Source organism: Trichechus manatus, unplaced genomic scaffold (assembly GCF_000243295.1).
Source record: "Trichechus manatus latirostris isolate Lorelei unplaced genomic scaffold, TriManLat1.0 scaffold00021, whole genome shotgun sequence".
Taxonomy (NCBI): Eukaryota; Metazoa; Chordata; class Mammalia; order Sirenia; family Trichechidae; genus Trichechus; species Trichechus manatus.
The window spans coordinates 13,273,458-13,290,208 of record NW_004443957.1 but is presented as its reverse complement, the minus strand read 5'-3'; the positions used below and the strand labels follow the sequence as shown (position 1 = coordinate 13,290,208).

The 16,751-nt window shown below is 40.9% G+C and overlaps 1 protein-coding gene across 1 annotated transcript in view; it reads right to left on the bottom strand.

The window, feature by feature from the left end:
- Positions 1 to 16,751, bottom strand: part of PAPPA2 (pappalysin 2) — a 335,895-nt gene that overhangs the window by 76,870 nt on the left and 242,274 nt on the right. The window contains exon 16 of the mRNA XM_004372847.2: positions 15,474 to 15,687. Coding sequence (XP_004372904.1) covers positions 15,474 to 15,687 — 214 coding nt within the window. The remainder of the gene's footprint in view (positions 1 to 15,473; positions 15,688 to 16,751) is intronic.

Below are 16,751 nucleotides of genomic sequence, written 5' to 3'. Positions count from 1 at the left end.
ATTGCAGGGTGCCCTTTAATTGGGAAATCATAGATAGCACATGTGTATAGATGTATATGGGTTTCTCATCTCTTCTTGTATGTATATGGATAATGTTATGACACAAAGGTTAAAAATTAGGTAGGTTATTTTATTGAATTAAAAATAAAATTATAAACCCAGTATACAACCTAAGGAGTTCTAGCATCTACCTAAATTGCATATTTCTGTTTCCTTAACCAAGTCTTTCTTTCCCTCCCTATGGTAGGATAAAAGTACTTGAATATTACCTTGGAGGTTCAAGTTATGGTTTGAAAAGATCAAAAGAGCCTAAACATCTAGGTAATGTCTCCAGGACGTGCTCTTCCCCTTCTCCTCCACACCAGCCTGTCCTTATTTTCCCACCCTAATTTTTGAAGTCTTTCCAGCTCTATTTTGCTGACCATTTCATCTACATTTCTTTTTCCCCACATCCACCTTTTTTCCTTTCCATGGTCTACTTGAAGCGACTGTAGTACTTGGATAACTCACTAAGTTGATGGTAGGATGAGATGAAGTGTGCAGAGAGGGTTTTGACTGAGGGAGGAAAGTGCATTTTTTTCATTTCTAATTTAATGAACTTTCTGTTTTGTGGTGTGTTTCTTTTATAGGCAGGAGAAATGCACTTTTTCCTCCTTTGGGAACTGAGAGCCTGTACCTCCCACCTTGAATGCCACCCCCAGTCTTCCTGGTCTTTATGTTGTTTTTCTGGAGCATAGGGATCAACCACAGATGGATCAGCCACAGACAGACCAACAATGTTCTTGTTGTTAGGTGCCATCAAGTTGGTTCCGACTTATAGTGACTCATGCTCCATGTACAACAGAACAAAACACTGCCTGGACTTGCACCATCCTCATAATCACCGATATGCTTCAGCCCATTGTTGCAGCCACTGTGTCAATTCATCTCATGGAGGGTCTTCCTCTTTTTTGCTGACCCTCTACTTTACCAAGTATGATGTCCTTCTCCAGGGAGTGATCCCTCCGATAATGTATCCAAAGTATGTAAGACAAAGTCTCGCCATTCTCACTTCTAAGGAGCACTCTGTCTGTACTTCTTCCAAGACAGATTTGTTCATTCTTCTGGCAGTCCATGGTAGACAATAGCCATGGGAGACAACAGCCACTGTTAAAAATGGAGCTATATTTTTTTGTTAAAGAAGAAGGTTCCCTGTTAAACACAGCTAGAAGGGTACCCTAGGCAGCAACAGTGATTTTATAAGGGACATTCATCTGCTAGAAGTGATGATGATGATGTTGACAATGATGATAATAAACCACAGCAGCTCTGTTGACCTAAAGCTAAATACGACTGTCTTAGGCTGTGTTCTCTAGAGAAGCAAAACAAGTAAAGCATATAAATATATACAGAGATAGATTTATATCAAGGAAATAGCTCACACGATTGTAGAGGCTAGAATGTCCCAAGTCTGTCAATCAGGGTAGACGCCTCTCCCAATTCATGCAGCCACAGAAGTGGTGAGCCCAAGATCAGCAGGTCGGAGAGCAGGACTCCCACTCACAGCTGTGAAAGCTGACAAATTCCAAGACTGGCAGGCAAGACCACAAGATTTCTCCCGATTCACAGAGTTGCAGGGGCTGGTGAACCCAAGATCAGCAGGTCAGAGAGCAGGGCTCCGCTCACAGGCTGTGAAGATCGACGAATCCCAAGTTTGGCAGATAAGCTCACAGCTCAAGTCCCAAGAACTGGAGGTCAGATGAACAGGGGGCAGCCACAGGGGAACAGGGGAACGCCTGCTTATATTTGGATGCAGGCCACACCCCCAAGGAAACTCCCTTTCCACTGATTGACTACTCACAGCATATTCAATCATGGGAGTGATCACATATAAACCCTGAAAATCATGGCCCAGCCAGGCTGACACTCAATCTTAACCATCACAATGACCAAGAACTGTGCTCAGTTCTTTTAATCCTCACAAAAAAATCTATGAGATAAGTGCCCCTATTATCTCCATTTTATATGTAAGAATAATGATATTCAGTATAGATCAGTAACTTGTCCAAGTTCAAAGAGCTAATAAATAGGACAGTTGAGATTCATATTCATATCTCATTAACCCCTAAGACTGTGTTATTAACCAGTAAGCTAAGAGATGAGGCGCCCTTGTGGCATAGTGGTTAAGTGCTCAGCTAACTGAAAGGCAGGCAGTTCAAACCTACCAGCTGCTCTGTGGGAGAAAGATGTGGCAGTCTGCTTCCATAAAGATTATAGCCTTGGAAACTATGCAGCAGTTCTATTCTGTCCCATGGTATCTCGAAGAGTTGGAATCGACTAGACAGCAATGGGTTTGGTTTTGTTTTCTTTAAGCTAAGAGATAAATCTCTGACTAAGGAAATCCTTCCCAGAAATTTGACTAAATCTCATTCTTTAAGAAGTTTTAGGGAAGTGCTAATCTTTAATCTCAATTTTAGAAATCTTAAAAATTCTCCCAATAGTCTATCTTGAAGAGATACCTATATCCAATCCTCCAGTGTCAATGGAGAGCAATTGATCGAAATCCACTGAGAAGAAGAGACTAAATCCACAGCTGTCTATCCAGACCAGAAGTTCTCCAAGTATTACCCTAAGATCACCCTAATTAAGTACTGCCCACTAAAATCAAACCTGAGTAGCATTTGTGTTTATATCACTGCTTTTTTTAAACGTCTGCAGTTTGAATCCACCAGCCACTCCTTGGAAACACTATGGGGCAGTTCTACTCTGTCTTATAGGGTCGCTATAATTTGGAATCAACTCGAAGACAACAGATTGTTTTTTTTCCCCCCAGTGGTACTAAAGTATTATGTATTACTTTTCTCAGTGGTATATCAAGGTGTTGGCTCTTCTCATTGATTCTGTTGTGGTATAGACTTTTAGAGTTGGAAGTTACCCAAGACTCTCCCTTATTTTACAGATATGAAAAAGAGGCCCAGACAGGTGAAGTGGTTTGCTCAAGATCAAAGTCTTGTTAGCCAAGAACACAGGCTTTGGAGGTATGATGGTTTTAACCCCAACTTCTTCGCTTATTGTCTGAGTGGTCATGGGAAAGCCACTTAGCTATACACTGAGTCTCAGTTTCCTCATCTGTAATAGGGGTAATAATATGCTAAATTATTATTATTATATTTTATGTTACATTATATGATTATAATTATGGTATATAATATAATAATAAAATCATATATATTATATTATACTATTATATATATTATAAGGAGCCCTAGTGGAGCAACGGTTAAACACTCGGCTGCTAACTGAAAATTTGGTGGTTCAAACCCACCCAGCCGCTCCACAGGAGAAAAGATCTAGTGATCTGCTCCCGTAAAGATTACAGCCTAGAAACCCTATGGGGCAGTTCTACTCTGTCACATGGCATCACTGAGTTGAAAATCTACTCGACAGCACCTAACAACAACAACATATATATTATACGCTGAAATGTATCATTGTCATGAGAAATAAATGGAATAATGTACGTAAAGTGCTTAGCACACATAGCACACAGTGACAAATCACCATTATCATCACCACCATCACCACCACCAACCCAATAGAACAGAGCCCACGTCTTATGCTTTTGAACTCTGCCACACCCAGGGGTGCATTATCCAATAAGCAAGGTAAGTACAGTGCTTACCTTGCTTACCAGATCATCTGTAGTGAACAATTTCACTGTACTTTGTTTACGGGGTCATTCACCCCTATCAGGGATTATGAATTTGAAAAGAGGCTTTGATTTTGTAGGAAGGTGCTGTGTGGTTAGGACACCTAGAAGCAGAATCTTTGATGTGGTGAAAAAGGTGAAATTGTTCAATATAGATAATCTGGTAAGAATGGTAAGAACTGTGCTTACCTTGCTTATTGGATAGTCTGCCCCTGGCCACATCACATAATCTTTCTGTGTGTGTAAAGTTGGGCCCAGTACACACCACCTGGTCCCAGCCCAACCCAGGCCCTCCTCCCAAAATTAAGAGGAGAAAGATCACCCTGGAGGGGTTCGCCAAGCAAACATTTGTTTAACAGATTAAATAGTCACAGTGTGAGGCTTATTTGTTGCAGTCATGACCTAAATTTATTTTTATGCAACTTAAATAGGTTCATGTACTTTGGGAAAGCTGATATGATGGGTGACCCTCAGAAAGGAAACCTGTACGCACCTGTTGTTGTCGAGTCAATTTCGACTCATAGTCACCCTATAGGACAGAGTAGAACTACCCCATAGGGTTTCCAAGGAGAGCGTGGTGGATTCGAACTGCTGACCTTTTGATTAGCAGCTGAACTCTTAACCACTACGCCACCAGGGTTTCCAGAAAGGATAGCTGTTTACAATTACTCTTGTGAAGATCTGACTCCCACAGCAACTTCCAGATAGCATTTTGATGAACAGCTCATAGAAGGAAAGATTGTCTAAGTGAAGTTAGAAGGTTGGGATAGTTTAGAAGTTGAATTAATTATGGGCCCTAATGAAGTTTGCCTAACCTTCACACATAAAGACAGCACCTAAAGAGAAAAAGATAACCATCGAAGTGAAAGATAAGGGAGAATATAACATGCTCTTTTTTTGATGAAATAGAAGTCAAACACATTTATTCTAGCTTGTCTAGGAATTCAGGTTAATGAAACCACAGAAGAGTGATTAATGGTAATGTGTATGTGGAAGTAAATTGCATGATAGGAATAAAGAAAAGGACGTGAAGGAGAGTTCATGTGCATAACAAAAGGCGAGTAGAAAAGAACTCTTGATACTACATAAACTTCACAGGTTCTTTGGCATTACATTTCTGTTTGTATTTTCTTTATTATCTTCAAAAATTAATCTCAAAGACACATGTAAAAATTCGGCATGCAAGAGCACTGCTACACTAATTTTGAAAAGAGAAGGGCGTGCTCTGGATACTTTGTTGTGGTTTTATTTTGTGCCCTTGAGTCAATTCTGATTCACAGCTAGCCTATATGACAGAGTAGACCTACCACATAGGGTTTCCTAGACTGTAATCTTTACAGGAGCAGATCACCAGGTCTTTCATCCGTGGAGCCACTGATGGTTCAAACCACCGACCTTTCAGTTAGCAGCTGAGCGCTTAACCATTGCACCACCAGGGCTCCTTCTGGATACTTTAGGGAATTCAAAATTCTGTGATTGATATTTTTCTAACAGGAACAAAGGTTCCATGAGGCCAGTGATCTGTGACCTTGTCTGTACACCATAGTGACTTGGGGAGTTTTGAAAAATACTGATGCCTGGATCCCACCCCCCGAGATTCTGGAGTAATTGGTTCAAGGTGTGACCTGGACAATAGGAGTTTACAAATCTCCCCAGGTGATTCTAATGTGCAGTCAAGTGTGAGAACCTTTGTTCTGGTGAGTTTGTCAAAATCTCTGTTTTTTTTTTTTTTTTTTTTCACTATTAACTGGTGTCAGTTGCTGCCGAGTCAACTTGATTCTTGGCGACCCCATGTGTGTCCATAGAGTAGGACTGTGCTCCATAGGATTTTCAATGGTGATTTTTCAGAAGTAGATCATAAGACCTTTCTTCAGAGGTACCTCTGGATGTATCGGAACCTTCAATCTTTCAGTTAGCAGCAGAAGGCGTTAACTGTTAGCACCACCCAGGAACTCCGTTAACTGGTACAGAGTTGTACTAATCAAACTTACATACCTGTTGACTAAATGGAATTAAAATAGTCTTTGGAGAATGACCAGCCCTTTTATGTCACCAAGATAATTGGAAGAAGAAAGACACACATATATTTTTATAGTCTTCTGCCACTCTAAAAGAACTTGAAATACAGGTCTCCAACACCTGATTTTTTAGCATCGGTTTTACCATCCAAGTCTTATTGTGAGTTTTCTTATTAATGCAGTTCTTTCATCCATTCAGAAAGTATTTGAGTACCTACAAATAAATGTACTAGTCATTTGAAAAAGGTGTTAAACAAAATACTTATAGTCTATTAATGGTATAGACATGTAACCAGGCCATTTCAACTCTGTGGGATAAGTGCTGACATCAGGGAAGTTCTGTGTGCAATGGGAGCTCATAGAGGAGCACTTCATACAGTCTGAGGAGATCTGGATTTCATGGATGAAATCACACCTATTCTAAAAATAGCAAAGTGGGATTAGCCAAGTAAAGGTAGGGGAGAGCTCTGAGTAGAAGGAATAGCATGTGTGAAGGCCCAGAGGCATGCTAGTTATGCATATCTGAAGAAATAAATAAATCTATTTAAAAAGTTTAATAGCTTTAGAGTCTACAGTACAGAAGGTGGCAGGTACAACAGTTGGAGGAAAGCAGTGTCCCAAAGAAGAGAGTGAGACATGAGGCTGGAGAAGTAAACAAGGCCCAGCCAGATCATGCAAGACCCTGAGAGCTATTTTGTTTTTCTTAAATGAAATGGCAGAAAGACTGGTCATTCAGTGGTTTTTAAGTAGGGGAATATTATAATTAGAGTTGAGTTTTTTGAGGATCATTTTTCCTGCAAGATGGTGAATGTACTGAAGAGGGACAGATGAGTTAGAAAGATCATCTCACAAGTGAAAGACGACAGTGGCCTGTTATAAAGATGTGGCAGCAGGGATGGAGAGAAAAGGTTGTATCAGAGAGTCAGTAAGACAATGACACTTGATGGGAGTTGATGTCTGATTTGAGTGAAGGTGAAGTGCATTGAAGAGTCTTGGTGATGTGCAGACTTCCAGCTCAGGAAACCACATGGAACACAGGAGGACATGTAGAGTTGAAAGAGAGTATAAATTTTTTTTTGTACAGTTGCAGTTTGAAATTCAGGTGGGATATCCAAGTGGCTATATCCATAGGCAGTTGGCCATAAAGGGACTGACAATCAGGGAAGAGCCTAGAGTGGCAGGTATGGATTTAGGAATCATCAGCACATGGATGGTAATTGAGACTCTGGAGTAAATGGGCTTTGTTCTTGATAAGTGTGTTGGGCAAGAGAGAACAGAGAGCCCAGAGAAACACCAATATGGAAGTAATAGGTAGAGGGGAAAAGCTAGAAAAAGGTCATTGAAAAAAGACAGTAAGAGCAAGAAGGGGGAGAATCAGGGAGTGAGACGTCACAAAATCAAGGAAAAAGAGTGTCAAGAATGAGCGTCTGTTCAACTATGGTGTAATAAAAAGCCTGACTCCATTTTTGATGTTTGACTGCTGACAGCTTTCATGCCCCACCACTGTCCCACATCTGGGCAAGCCTCTAAGAAAGCCTGAGTGCTCCCTCTTTTGGTACTGGCAGGAAGTTCAAACTGGCAAGCCCCAGTTCACGTGCAGTAATCTTCATCCCATCTTCCTTTCCGTGGTCTCTTAAGTAATTTTCGTACCAGCTTGAGAGTCTATCCTGCTCTCTCCAGAAAGCCTTGTTGGGTGAGTAATTAATCTTTTCATACTCTCTTGATGTGTATTTGTGTGTGTGACATTATCAGTTTCAACATCGAAACCAAATTTTGCATGAAAGGAATCCATCTTATTTCTGTGGGGTGACTACAACATAAAGCAAATATTCCCACATAAGATCAGGTCCAAGAAGAATCATTGCATTTAGCAACAGGGAGGGACATGGCAGGGTCAGCTGTAGGGGACAGATGAGAGTAAATACCTGAGTACCAAAATATGAAGGAGAGAGGAGATGGTGAAATGGAGACAGTGAATACATACAGTTCTTTCAAGAAGTTTCTTAATGAAAAGAGAGGGAGAAAGATAGAGTGGTAATTGCAGGGGAATAAGGGAACAAGAAAAGGCTCTGCTTATTTGATTTTTAACCTGAGAGAAGCCTGAGCACAATTAAAGAGATGTAGCCAGGAGAGAGGAAGAGACAGGGTGTAGATGTAGGAAGGAAAAGGGAAATGGACTGAGGTAAATTCCCGAGAAGGGAGATGGGATCCAGAGCAAAGGTAGAGGAATTCATTTTAGAGAGTAAGAATGAGGACAGCGTGTTTGGGCTGAAGATTCACTTGCACACTTTGAGCGGACAGTTGTGCAGTGCTCTGTGATTAGGGAGTTAGGTGACATAATGGAAGACAGGGAAGAGTTTCAGGTTTGGAGGATAAAAGGTTTGAAAAGGCCTTCGAGAATAGAGGCAGGGCTTGTCCTCAAAAGATAAAAGGATTCAGGTGCCCAGAGAAAATGTCACTTACCCTTCTTACTGCCATCTTGGAGTACTGGTATCTCCTTGGTTTCACTATTTAGAAAGACCTGCCTAGTTTTCTTTTTTTACTTTCTACACCCATTGACACATTGAACACTAAAGACTAAAGACCAGATGAGTTGTGGAATGACATCAAAGACATCATACATGAAGAAAGCAAAAGGTCGTTAAAAAGACAAGAAAGAAAAGACCAAAATGGATGTCAGAAGAGACTCTGAAACTTGCTGTTGAATGTTGAGTAGCTAAAGCAAAGGGAAGAAATGATGAAGTAAAAGAGCCAAACAGAAGATTCTAAAGGGCAGCTTGAGAAGACAAAGTATTATAATGAAATGTGCAAAGACCTGGAGTTAGAAAACCAAAAGGGAAGAACACACTCAGTATTTCTCAAGCTGAAAGAACTGAGGAAAACATTCAAGCCTGGAGTTGCAATATTGAAGATTTTCTAGGACAAAATACTGAATGATGCAGAAAGCATCAAAAGAAGATGGAAGGAATAAACAGTCACTGCACCAAAAAAAAAAAAAAAATTGGTTGCCATTCAACCATTTCAGGAGGTAGCATATGACCAAGAACTGATGGTACTGAAGGAAGAAGTCCAAGCTGCACTGAAGGGAATGGCGAAAAACAAGGATCCAGGAATTACAGAATACCAATTGAGATGTTTCAACAAATCGATGCAGTGCTGGAGGTCATCACTCATCTATGTCAAGAAATCTGGGAGACAGCTACCTGGCCAACCGACTGGAAGAGATCCATATTTGTGACAATTCCAAAGACAGATGATCCAACAGAATGTGGAAATTATGGAACAATACCATTAATATCACACGCAAGTAAAATTTTGCTGAAGATCATTCAAAAATGTTTTCAGCAGTACATTGACAGGGAACTGCCAGAAGCTCAAGCCAGATTAGAAGAGGATGTGGAATGAGGGATGTCATTGCTTGTGTCAGATGGACACCAGAGAATACCAGAAAGATGTTTGCCTATGTTTTATTGACTATGCAAAGGCATTCGACCATGTAGATCATAACAAATTATGGATAACATTGCGAACAATGGGAATTCCAGAATACTTCATTGTGCTCATGAGGAACCTGTACATAGACCAAGAAGCAGTCATTTGAACAGAACAAGGGGATCCTGCGTGGTTTAAAGTCAGGAAAAGTGTGTGTCAGGGTTGTATCCTCTCACCATACTATTCAATGTGTATTATGCTGAGCAAATAATCTGAGAAGCTGGACTGTATGAAGAAGAATGCGGCACTAGGACTGGAGGAAGACTCATTAACAACCTGCAATACAAAGATGGCACAACCTTCCTTGCCGAAAGTGAAGAGGACTTGAAGTACTTACTGATGAAGATCAAAGACTACAGCCATCAGTATGGATTATACCTCAACATAAAGAAGACAGAAATCCTCACAACTGGACCGATAAGCCACGTCATGATAAACAGAGAAAAGATTGAAGTGGTCAAGGATTTCATTTTACTTGGATCCACAATCAACACCCATGGAAACAACAGTCACGATATCAAACAAGTATTGCATTGGGCAAATCTGCTGCAAAAGACCTCTTCAAAGTGTTAAAAAGCAAAGATGTTACTTTGAGTACTAAGGTATGCCTGACCCAAGCCATGGTGTTTTCAATCACCTCATATTCATATGAAAGATGGACAATGAATAAGGAAGACTGAAGAAGAATTGACACCTTTAAATTATGGCACTAACCAAGAATCTTGAATATACCGTGGACTGCCAGAAGAAGGAACAAATCTGTCTTGGAAGAAGTACAGCCAGAATGCTCCTTAGAAGAAAGGATGGTGAGACTTTGTCTCAAGTACTCTCGACATGTTATCAGGAGGGACCAGTTCCTGGAGAAGGACATCTTGCTTGGTAAAGTAGAAGGTCAGCAAAGAAAAGGAAGACCCTCCATGAGACGGATTGACACAGTGGCTGCAACAATGAGCTCAAGCATAAGGATGACTGTGAGGATGGCACAGGACTAGGCAATGTTTCATTCTGTTGTACATGGGGTTGCTGTGAGTAGGAACTGACTCGATGGCACCTAACAACAACAATCCCCATACAAATTACTACAACTTACCCTTTAAAGTTCATAGTTGATTATTATATTTTTAAATGTTAGTTCATTTATAACAAAAGTGAACAAAACTTAGAAAATACAAAGCACAAAAAGAAATGTTATATTATCTAAAAACCTACTACCTAGAGATTATGATTATTAATATGAAAGGGTATTTCTTTCCAGTTATTGGTAAAGAGTGATACAAATATAGTTTTAATATAGAAAGTAGGATTATATCTTTTATAACAATTAGTATCCTGCTTTTTTCCACTTAACATTGCAGCATGAATGTTTTCCTATGTTTTTAATATTTTTCCAAATGTCTTAAGTGGTGGCAGGATATTTCATCATAAGGCTGTACTATATAATAAGCATTTATTTTTGTTTCATTGTTTTTTTTTTTTTTTTTGTCCTCCATCTATCCTACTACCCAATTTCCCTCTGGGGAACACATGGGGCTTGGGTAATGCTGACTCCACCCATGACTCCAAGGTGGGAGTCCTTGACCTAGGCCTAAGCAAGTCAGGTCATTGTATTTCCCTGTCCCCAAGGATTAGATTCAGAGTGGGCAGCACTACCCCATGCCTCAAGAAGGAGCAAGGAATCCAAGGGACCAGGGGAAAGTGACCACCTATAGTCCATGCCTCCTTCTAGACTACGTTTCAGGTACCTAGAAACCTGAAATTCCCTGCCCAACTATCCTCCAAACCCACTTCCAGGGCCTGCACAGACCTCTTCCCTATCTCTCCTCTTGAGGCCAGATTGTACCACTGGTGTATACACCCCTAGGTCCAAGGGATAGGGGACAGTTGTTTTCAGTGAGTATCCAGGAGTTTGGGTGTCAGGACTGAAGTGTCCACATGTGTGCATGTAAGACCCATTATAGTGTCGGAGGAAGCTGGAGGGTAGAAAGTTACAGAGTAGAATTCCAAACAATCTAGGATTCTAAATTTGAACCTGGCCTTCTAGGTTATTATAAGGGCATATTTATCAGCTAGGGTGACAGAACAAATTTTATTTAAGAATTTTAAAATTTGTTTATAACTTTTAAGTTTTTAGACTTAAATATGTGGGCCTCGTTTGTACTCTTGCCCTGGGCCCATTTTCTTTATGCTATTTTGGGTCAAGTTTTCTGTCACAATAGAAAGAGTCCTAATTAATAGAGTACCATATTTTATATCACTATGACCCTATTATAAGACATTTTAATTTTTTTTTTACGTTTTTATTGTCCAAATTAAATTCAAACTCAAAGTCTTAAATTCTTCACAATTCTGAAAGGCTACAGAAATTAATTTCCAACCAGAAACTTCTTAATAAATAAACAAAAAAATTTTCTCAAATATAACTTGATACCTATTAAAGCTACACCTGTAATTTTATCACAAAACTACATGTTAAATTTCATAAGCATCATAGTATAAGATAAAAGAAAGGATAGTACAGAAAGACTGGCAGAAATTTGGAAGTGTAATCAGAGTAATTCATCACCGGCCTGTCAGTTTGTCATACTTTGGTGGCTTATGTGTTATTATGATGCTTGAAGCTATGCCACGAGCATTCCCAGTACCAACAGGGTCACTCATGAGGGACAGGTTTTAGTGGAGCTTCTAGACTAAGATAGACTAGGAAGGAAGACCTGGCCATCTACTTCTGAAAATTAGCCAATAAAAACTCTATGAATCACAACAAATATTGTCCAATATTGTGCTGGAAGATGTAGGTACTCAAAATATACAATACCTACAACAATAGACTTGAGCATATCAACAATTGTGAAGATGGTATAGGATCAGGCAACAATTCGTTCTGTTACACATAAGGTTGCCATGAGTCAGAGCCAACTCAACAGCAACTAATTGAGAAATTGTAGTTCTTAAGTGATAATCAGATACTTTGATACATACACATGGAAGATATCTAGGAACTTATCTACTCTAGATATTTTATATATATATACACACACACATATACGTCTATATATATATACATAGCTATATATATATAAACCATAAGGTTTCCAAGGAGCAGCTAGTGGATTCAAACCGCGGACCTTTTGGTTAGCAGCCGAGCTCTTAACCACTGTGCAACCAGGTCTCCTATTTTATATAAGTGAGATTATATAATACTTGCCTTTTTGTGACTTATTTTACTCAGCATAATATTTTCAAGGTTCATCCATGTTGTAGCATGTATCAGGACGTGTTTATTACGGTTATCGGGGTGAATGGGAAGGAGAGGAAAAGAAGAACGCTGCTCAGGGGATACTGAGCTTCTCTTAAGAGTGATGACAGAATTTGGGAACAGATAATGGTGACAGTTAAACAACATGATAAACATGTTGGTGACCTAATGTGACAGAGTAGAACTGCCCCCATAGGGTTTTCTGGACTGTAATCTTTACAGGAGCAGATCACCAGGTCATTTCTCCCACAGAGCCACTGGTTGGGTTCGAATCGCCAATCTTTTGGTTAGCAGCTGAGTGCTTAACCATTGCACCACCATAATGTCACAGAGCTGTACATGTGAAAAATGTTGAAATGGCCAAATGTTTCATTACATGTATATTTACCACAATACAAGAAAAGTAATATCCAGCACTTGCATTGAACTTCATAGTTTATAAAATGCTTTTAGTAGATTACCTGATTTCAGCCCCAAAACAACACTGGAATAGAAATAATTACTACCCCCATATCACAGATGCCAAAACTGAGATGCATTGACACTGAGTATATTGACTAGAGTCATGCAAACAAGAAGTTATGAATCTAGCCATGAGGTGGTTTTTTTTTTTTTTTTTCTCACTACACTGTACACTCGGTCTGGACTGATTTCCCTGCCTGCTTTTCTCCGTTTCTTCTCCTCTGCGCCTGCATGTCCTAGAAAGAACTTCAGGGCCCCATTTGTACAGTGCTGGGCTCTCTCTACCATGCGAATAACAAGGCTGACATAGTTCCTTGGGTAAACACGAGCAAGAAGTGACAGTGATTTACGCCCAACGTGCAAACTTCTGATTACCAGTCAGCGGCCTGCTATGTAAACAGGTGTAGACTAAGATTTAATCAGTTTACACAGTGTTGTAAATAATTTAATCTCTTCTCAGCACGGTGCTTGCGAATGTAAACGTTTAAGCCAGAACTGATGCCGACATTGTGATGCAAGCGTCCAGTTTCTCAGCCAGAAAAGCTGGTTGGACAAATGGCCCTTGAGTGCCCCTGCCCAGGGGGCAGGGAGGCTGGCTTCAGAGAGATGGTGAGACACGCCAGAGTTCTGGGCGGAAGCGTCATTGTTCCCAATGCAACGCTCAGGGGTGGAGCCCAGAAGCTCATGATCAACTCTGATCATCTCTCCATCCTTAATACCTCCTGGCCCTGAATCTTTTCTCTCTCCCTCAATTGTCCTTCACTGCACTGTTCTGCAGATATCTGAGTGGGCTGCAGGTGAGTGAAAAGGGAGGCAAGATGAGAGAGCAAGAAAAGCAAGAACATAGTGGCCTGCAGGCTAGTTGTAATAACATTTTAACTTGGAGACTACCTGAGCACTCACTGTATTACCTGTCACTGGGTGCTATGCAAATCGCTCCTAGATCATATTAAAATCACATGCAAATGGGCTCTCAGTTGTCAGAAACTGTTTACTACACCTGACAGAGTCCCCTGAACCAGAGAGTGCTGCCACCTATGAATTTTTCGTCAGTACTGTTCATGCTCTAGTCAGCCTGGCTCTTCCTTGGACTGAGAGGGTGGGAGGAGGCTTGCCCTTCCCCATCCACGTGTGAGCCCCCGCTTTCTCTGGAGTGAAGGCCCTGGGTGAGGAAGCCTTGGCTCTGTCAGCCCCATATTAAGACATCTGGGGACTGACCAGCGGACGGACAAGTGTGAGCCAGAGAGCCAGTTTCCTGATCTTCTGCCTCCTTAGAGAATTCTGCTTACAAGCAAATTGTATACCCTGGCCTCCTTAGTAATACCATGGCTGTGATTTTGTTAGTTCCAAAAAAGAAAAAAAATCTACTATGGTTAGGCTTTGTACTAAGTCCTGGGATAAGAAATGAGTTTGATTTACTCCTGTCCTGACACAGTTCATGGTAGAAGAGAATGTGAGGAGCCTTGGTGGCACAGTGGTTAAAAGCTTGGCTGCTGAGCAAATGGTTGGCAGTTGGAATCCACCAGCTGCTCCTTGGAAACCCTACGGGGCAGTTCTACTCTGTCCTATAGGGCATCTATGAGTCAGAATCGACTTGATAGCAACGGGATTGGAGTTTTGGTTTTACTGAATGTGAGATGCTTCTTTCTCTTAAAGCTACCATTTATTGAACAGCTCGCACATGCCAGGTACTGGGATGGATATACATTTTCTCACTGAGTCCTCACATCAACACTCTGATGTGGGCATTATCATCACTGTACAGACCCACATTGCTGACGAAAGGGGGGCCAGGATGTGAATCCCAGCGTGAGTCTCTTCAAAGCCCTTTCTTGAAATTATGTTGCAAAGATTGTGGTTTCTGAACTCCCTCCCCACCCAGGCTTCAGAAGAGGGCACTCCTGGCTTCTGGGTTTAGGAAGGTACACACAGCATCCCTGTCAGAAGCAAAGTTCAGAATGAGGAAGCAGAAAGCCTGCAGCTAAATTATATTGAGTATGTTTTACACATATTAATTCATATAGTCCCTATATCAGCTCTCGGAGAGAGAGATTATTATTGTTCCCATTTTACAGGTGAGACAACTGAGGCAGAGGAAGACTTTCCAACATTCTACAGATAATCTGTCTGAACTGGGGACAACACCATGAAGTTTATCTTAGAGCTTGCAGAGTGTACTGATGAGGATGTTCCAGCACAGACCTGGATTTACGTGACATTTATAAGATTTGGGAAGCTCCTAACATCTTACTTTCAAGAAAAACAACAATTAGGAAAGATTTTTTTTTTTTTTAAGCACCTAAATGAGACTGAGGAATCTCCTGTGAGAAGAGACTATTTTTATAGAAAGCACAGCTGGTCACCTCCTTGTCATGACTGGGGGATAGACATTTGCAGATGAAGAGAGATTATACAGAAAAAACAACAAACAAGCAATAGACAATGAGAAGGTCTTAATATTATTTCTGTAGCTATGATTCTGGGATTTGACAAGAGGGAACAGGAGCAAAGTATGAGGGTAGATAGGACTGCAAGATCAGAAAACAGTTCAACTTACTTCTTGACTTTACTCTCCGTACTTTCTACCACGTAGTAGCCTGGTTTGCATTCGTATCTGCAGACAGAGCCCACGTCATGGTTGCCCCGGAGGCAGTGAGGCAGGAGCAAGTTGGCGTTGGGGATAACAGGAGGGGCATCACACTCCAACTTGCAGTAGGCTTCCGGAAGGGACCAGAGCCCATCTTCAAGACAGGTCAACCACGGGCTCAGTCCTGACTCCAAGGAAGAGAAGCACAGCATGCTTAGAACAGAGAGCCCGAAAATCAACAACAATATAATAACAGAAGAAAAAATGAAAACCTGTCAGCATACTGGCATTCTCAGAAAGTCACATTATTCTTTGTTGGACTACTTCTTTAAAACCTTAGGTCAAATGTTTACCCTCTATCTCTTCACCCACAGAGCATCCAATGTGGTCTCCTAGACAGAATAAACGAAAAAACAAAACCAGCTGCCGTCAAGTCACTTCTGACTTATGGTGACCTCCTGTGTGCAGAGTAGAACTGTGCTCCATAGGGCTTTCAGGGCTGTGACCTTTAGGAATCAGACAGCCAGGACTTTCTTCTGAGGCACCTCTGGATGGTCAAACAGCCAACCTTTTGGTTAGTAGTCAAATGAGTGCTTAATCGTTTTCACTACCCAAGGACTCCCATCCTAATAGAGGTCGGATAAATATTTCTTGACCTGATTCTTGAGAGAAGGGCTACCAGCCAAGTCATTATCTCCCTTCCTACCTACAATAATAAAAACGTAGCAGCGACAATATCATGGAAAGCACTGTAATAATGGCAGATGGCACTTGTACAGTGCTTATTTTATGCTAGGCACTGTTCTCAATCATTTTACGTGTTTAAATTGTATAAACTTCAAACCTCAAACAATCTTATGAAATAGATACTGTTATTATCCTCCTTTTTGCAGATGAGGAAATTGGGATTAGGTAACTTGCTCAAGCATGTAAGGAACACAGTCAGGTTTGAACCAAGGCAATTTGGATCCAAAGTTCTGTGCTTACAAAAAGAAACAATCTTTGATGGTTACTAGGGATGGAGGTGGGGGGGAATACTAAATAGACAATTGATAAGTAGTAACTTTGGTGAAAGGTAAGACAGTACACAATACTGGGGAAGCCAGTGCAACATGTGCAAGGAAAGGTCATGGAACCTCCGTAGACACATCCAAACTCCCCGAGGGACCAAACTGCTGGGCAGAGGGCTGCGGGGACCATGGTCTTGGGGAACTTCTAGCTCAATTGGCATAACACAATTTATAAAGA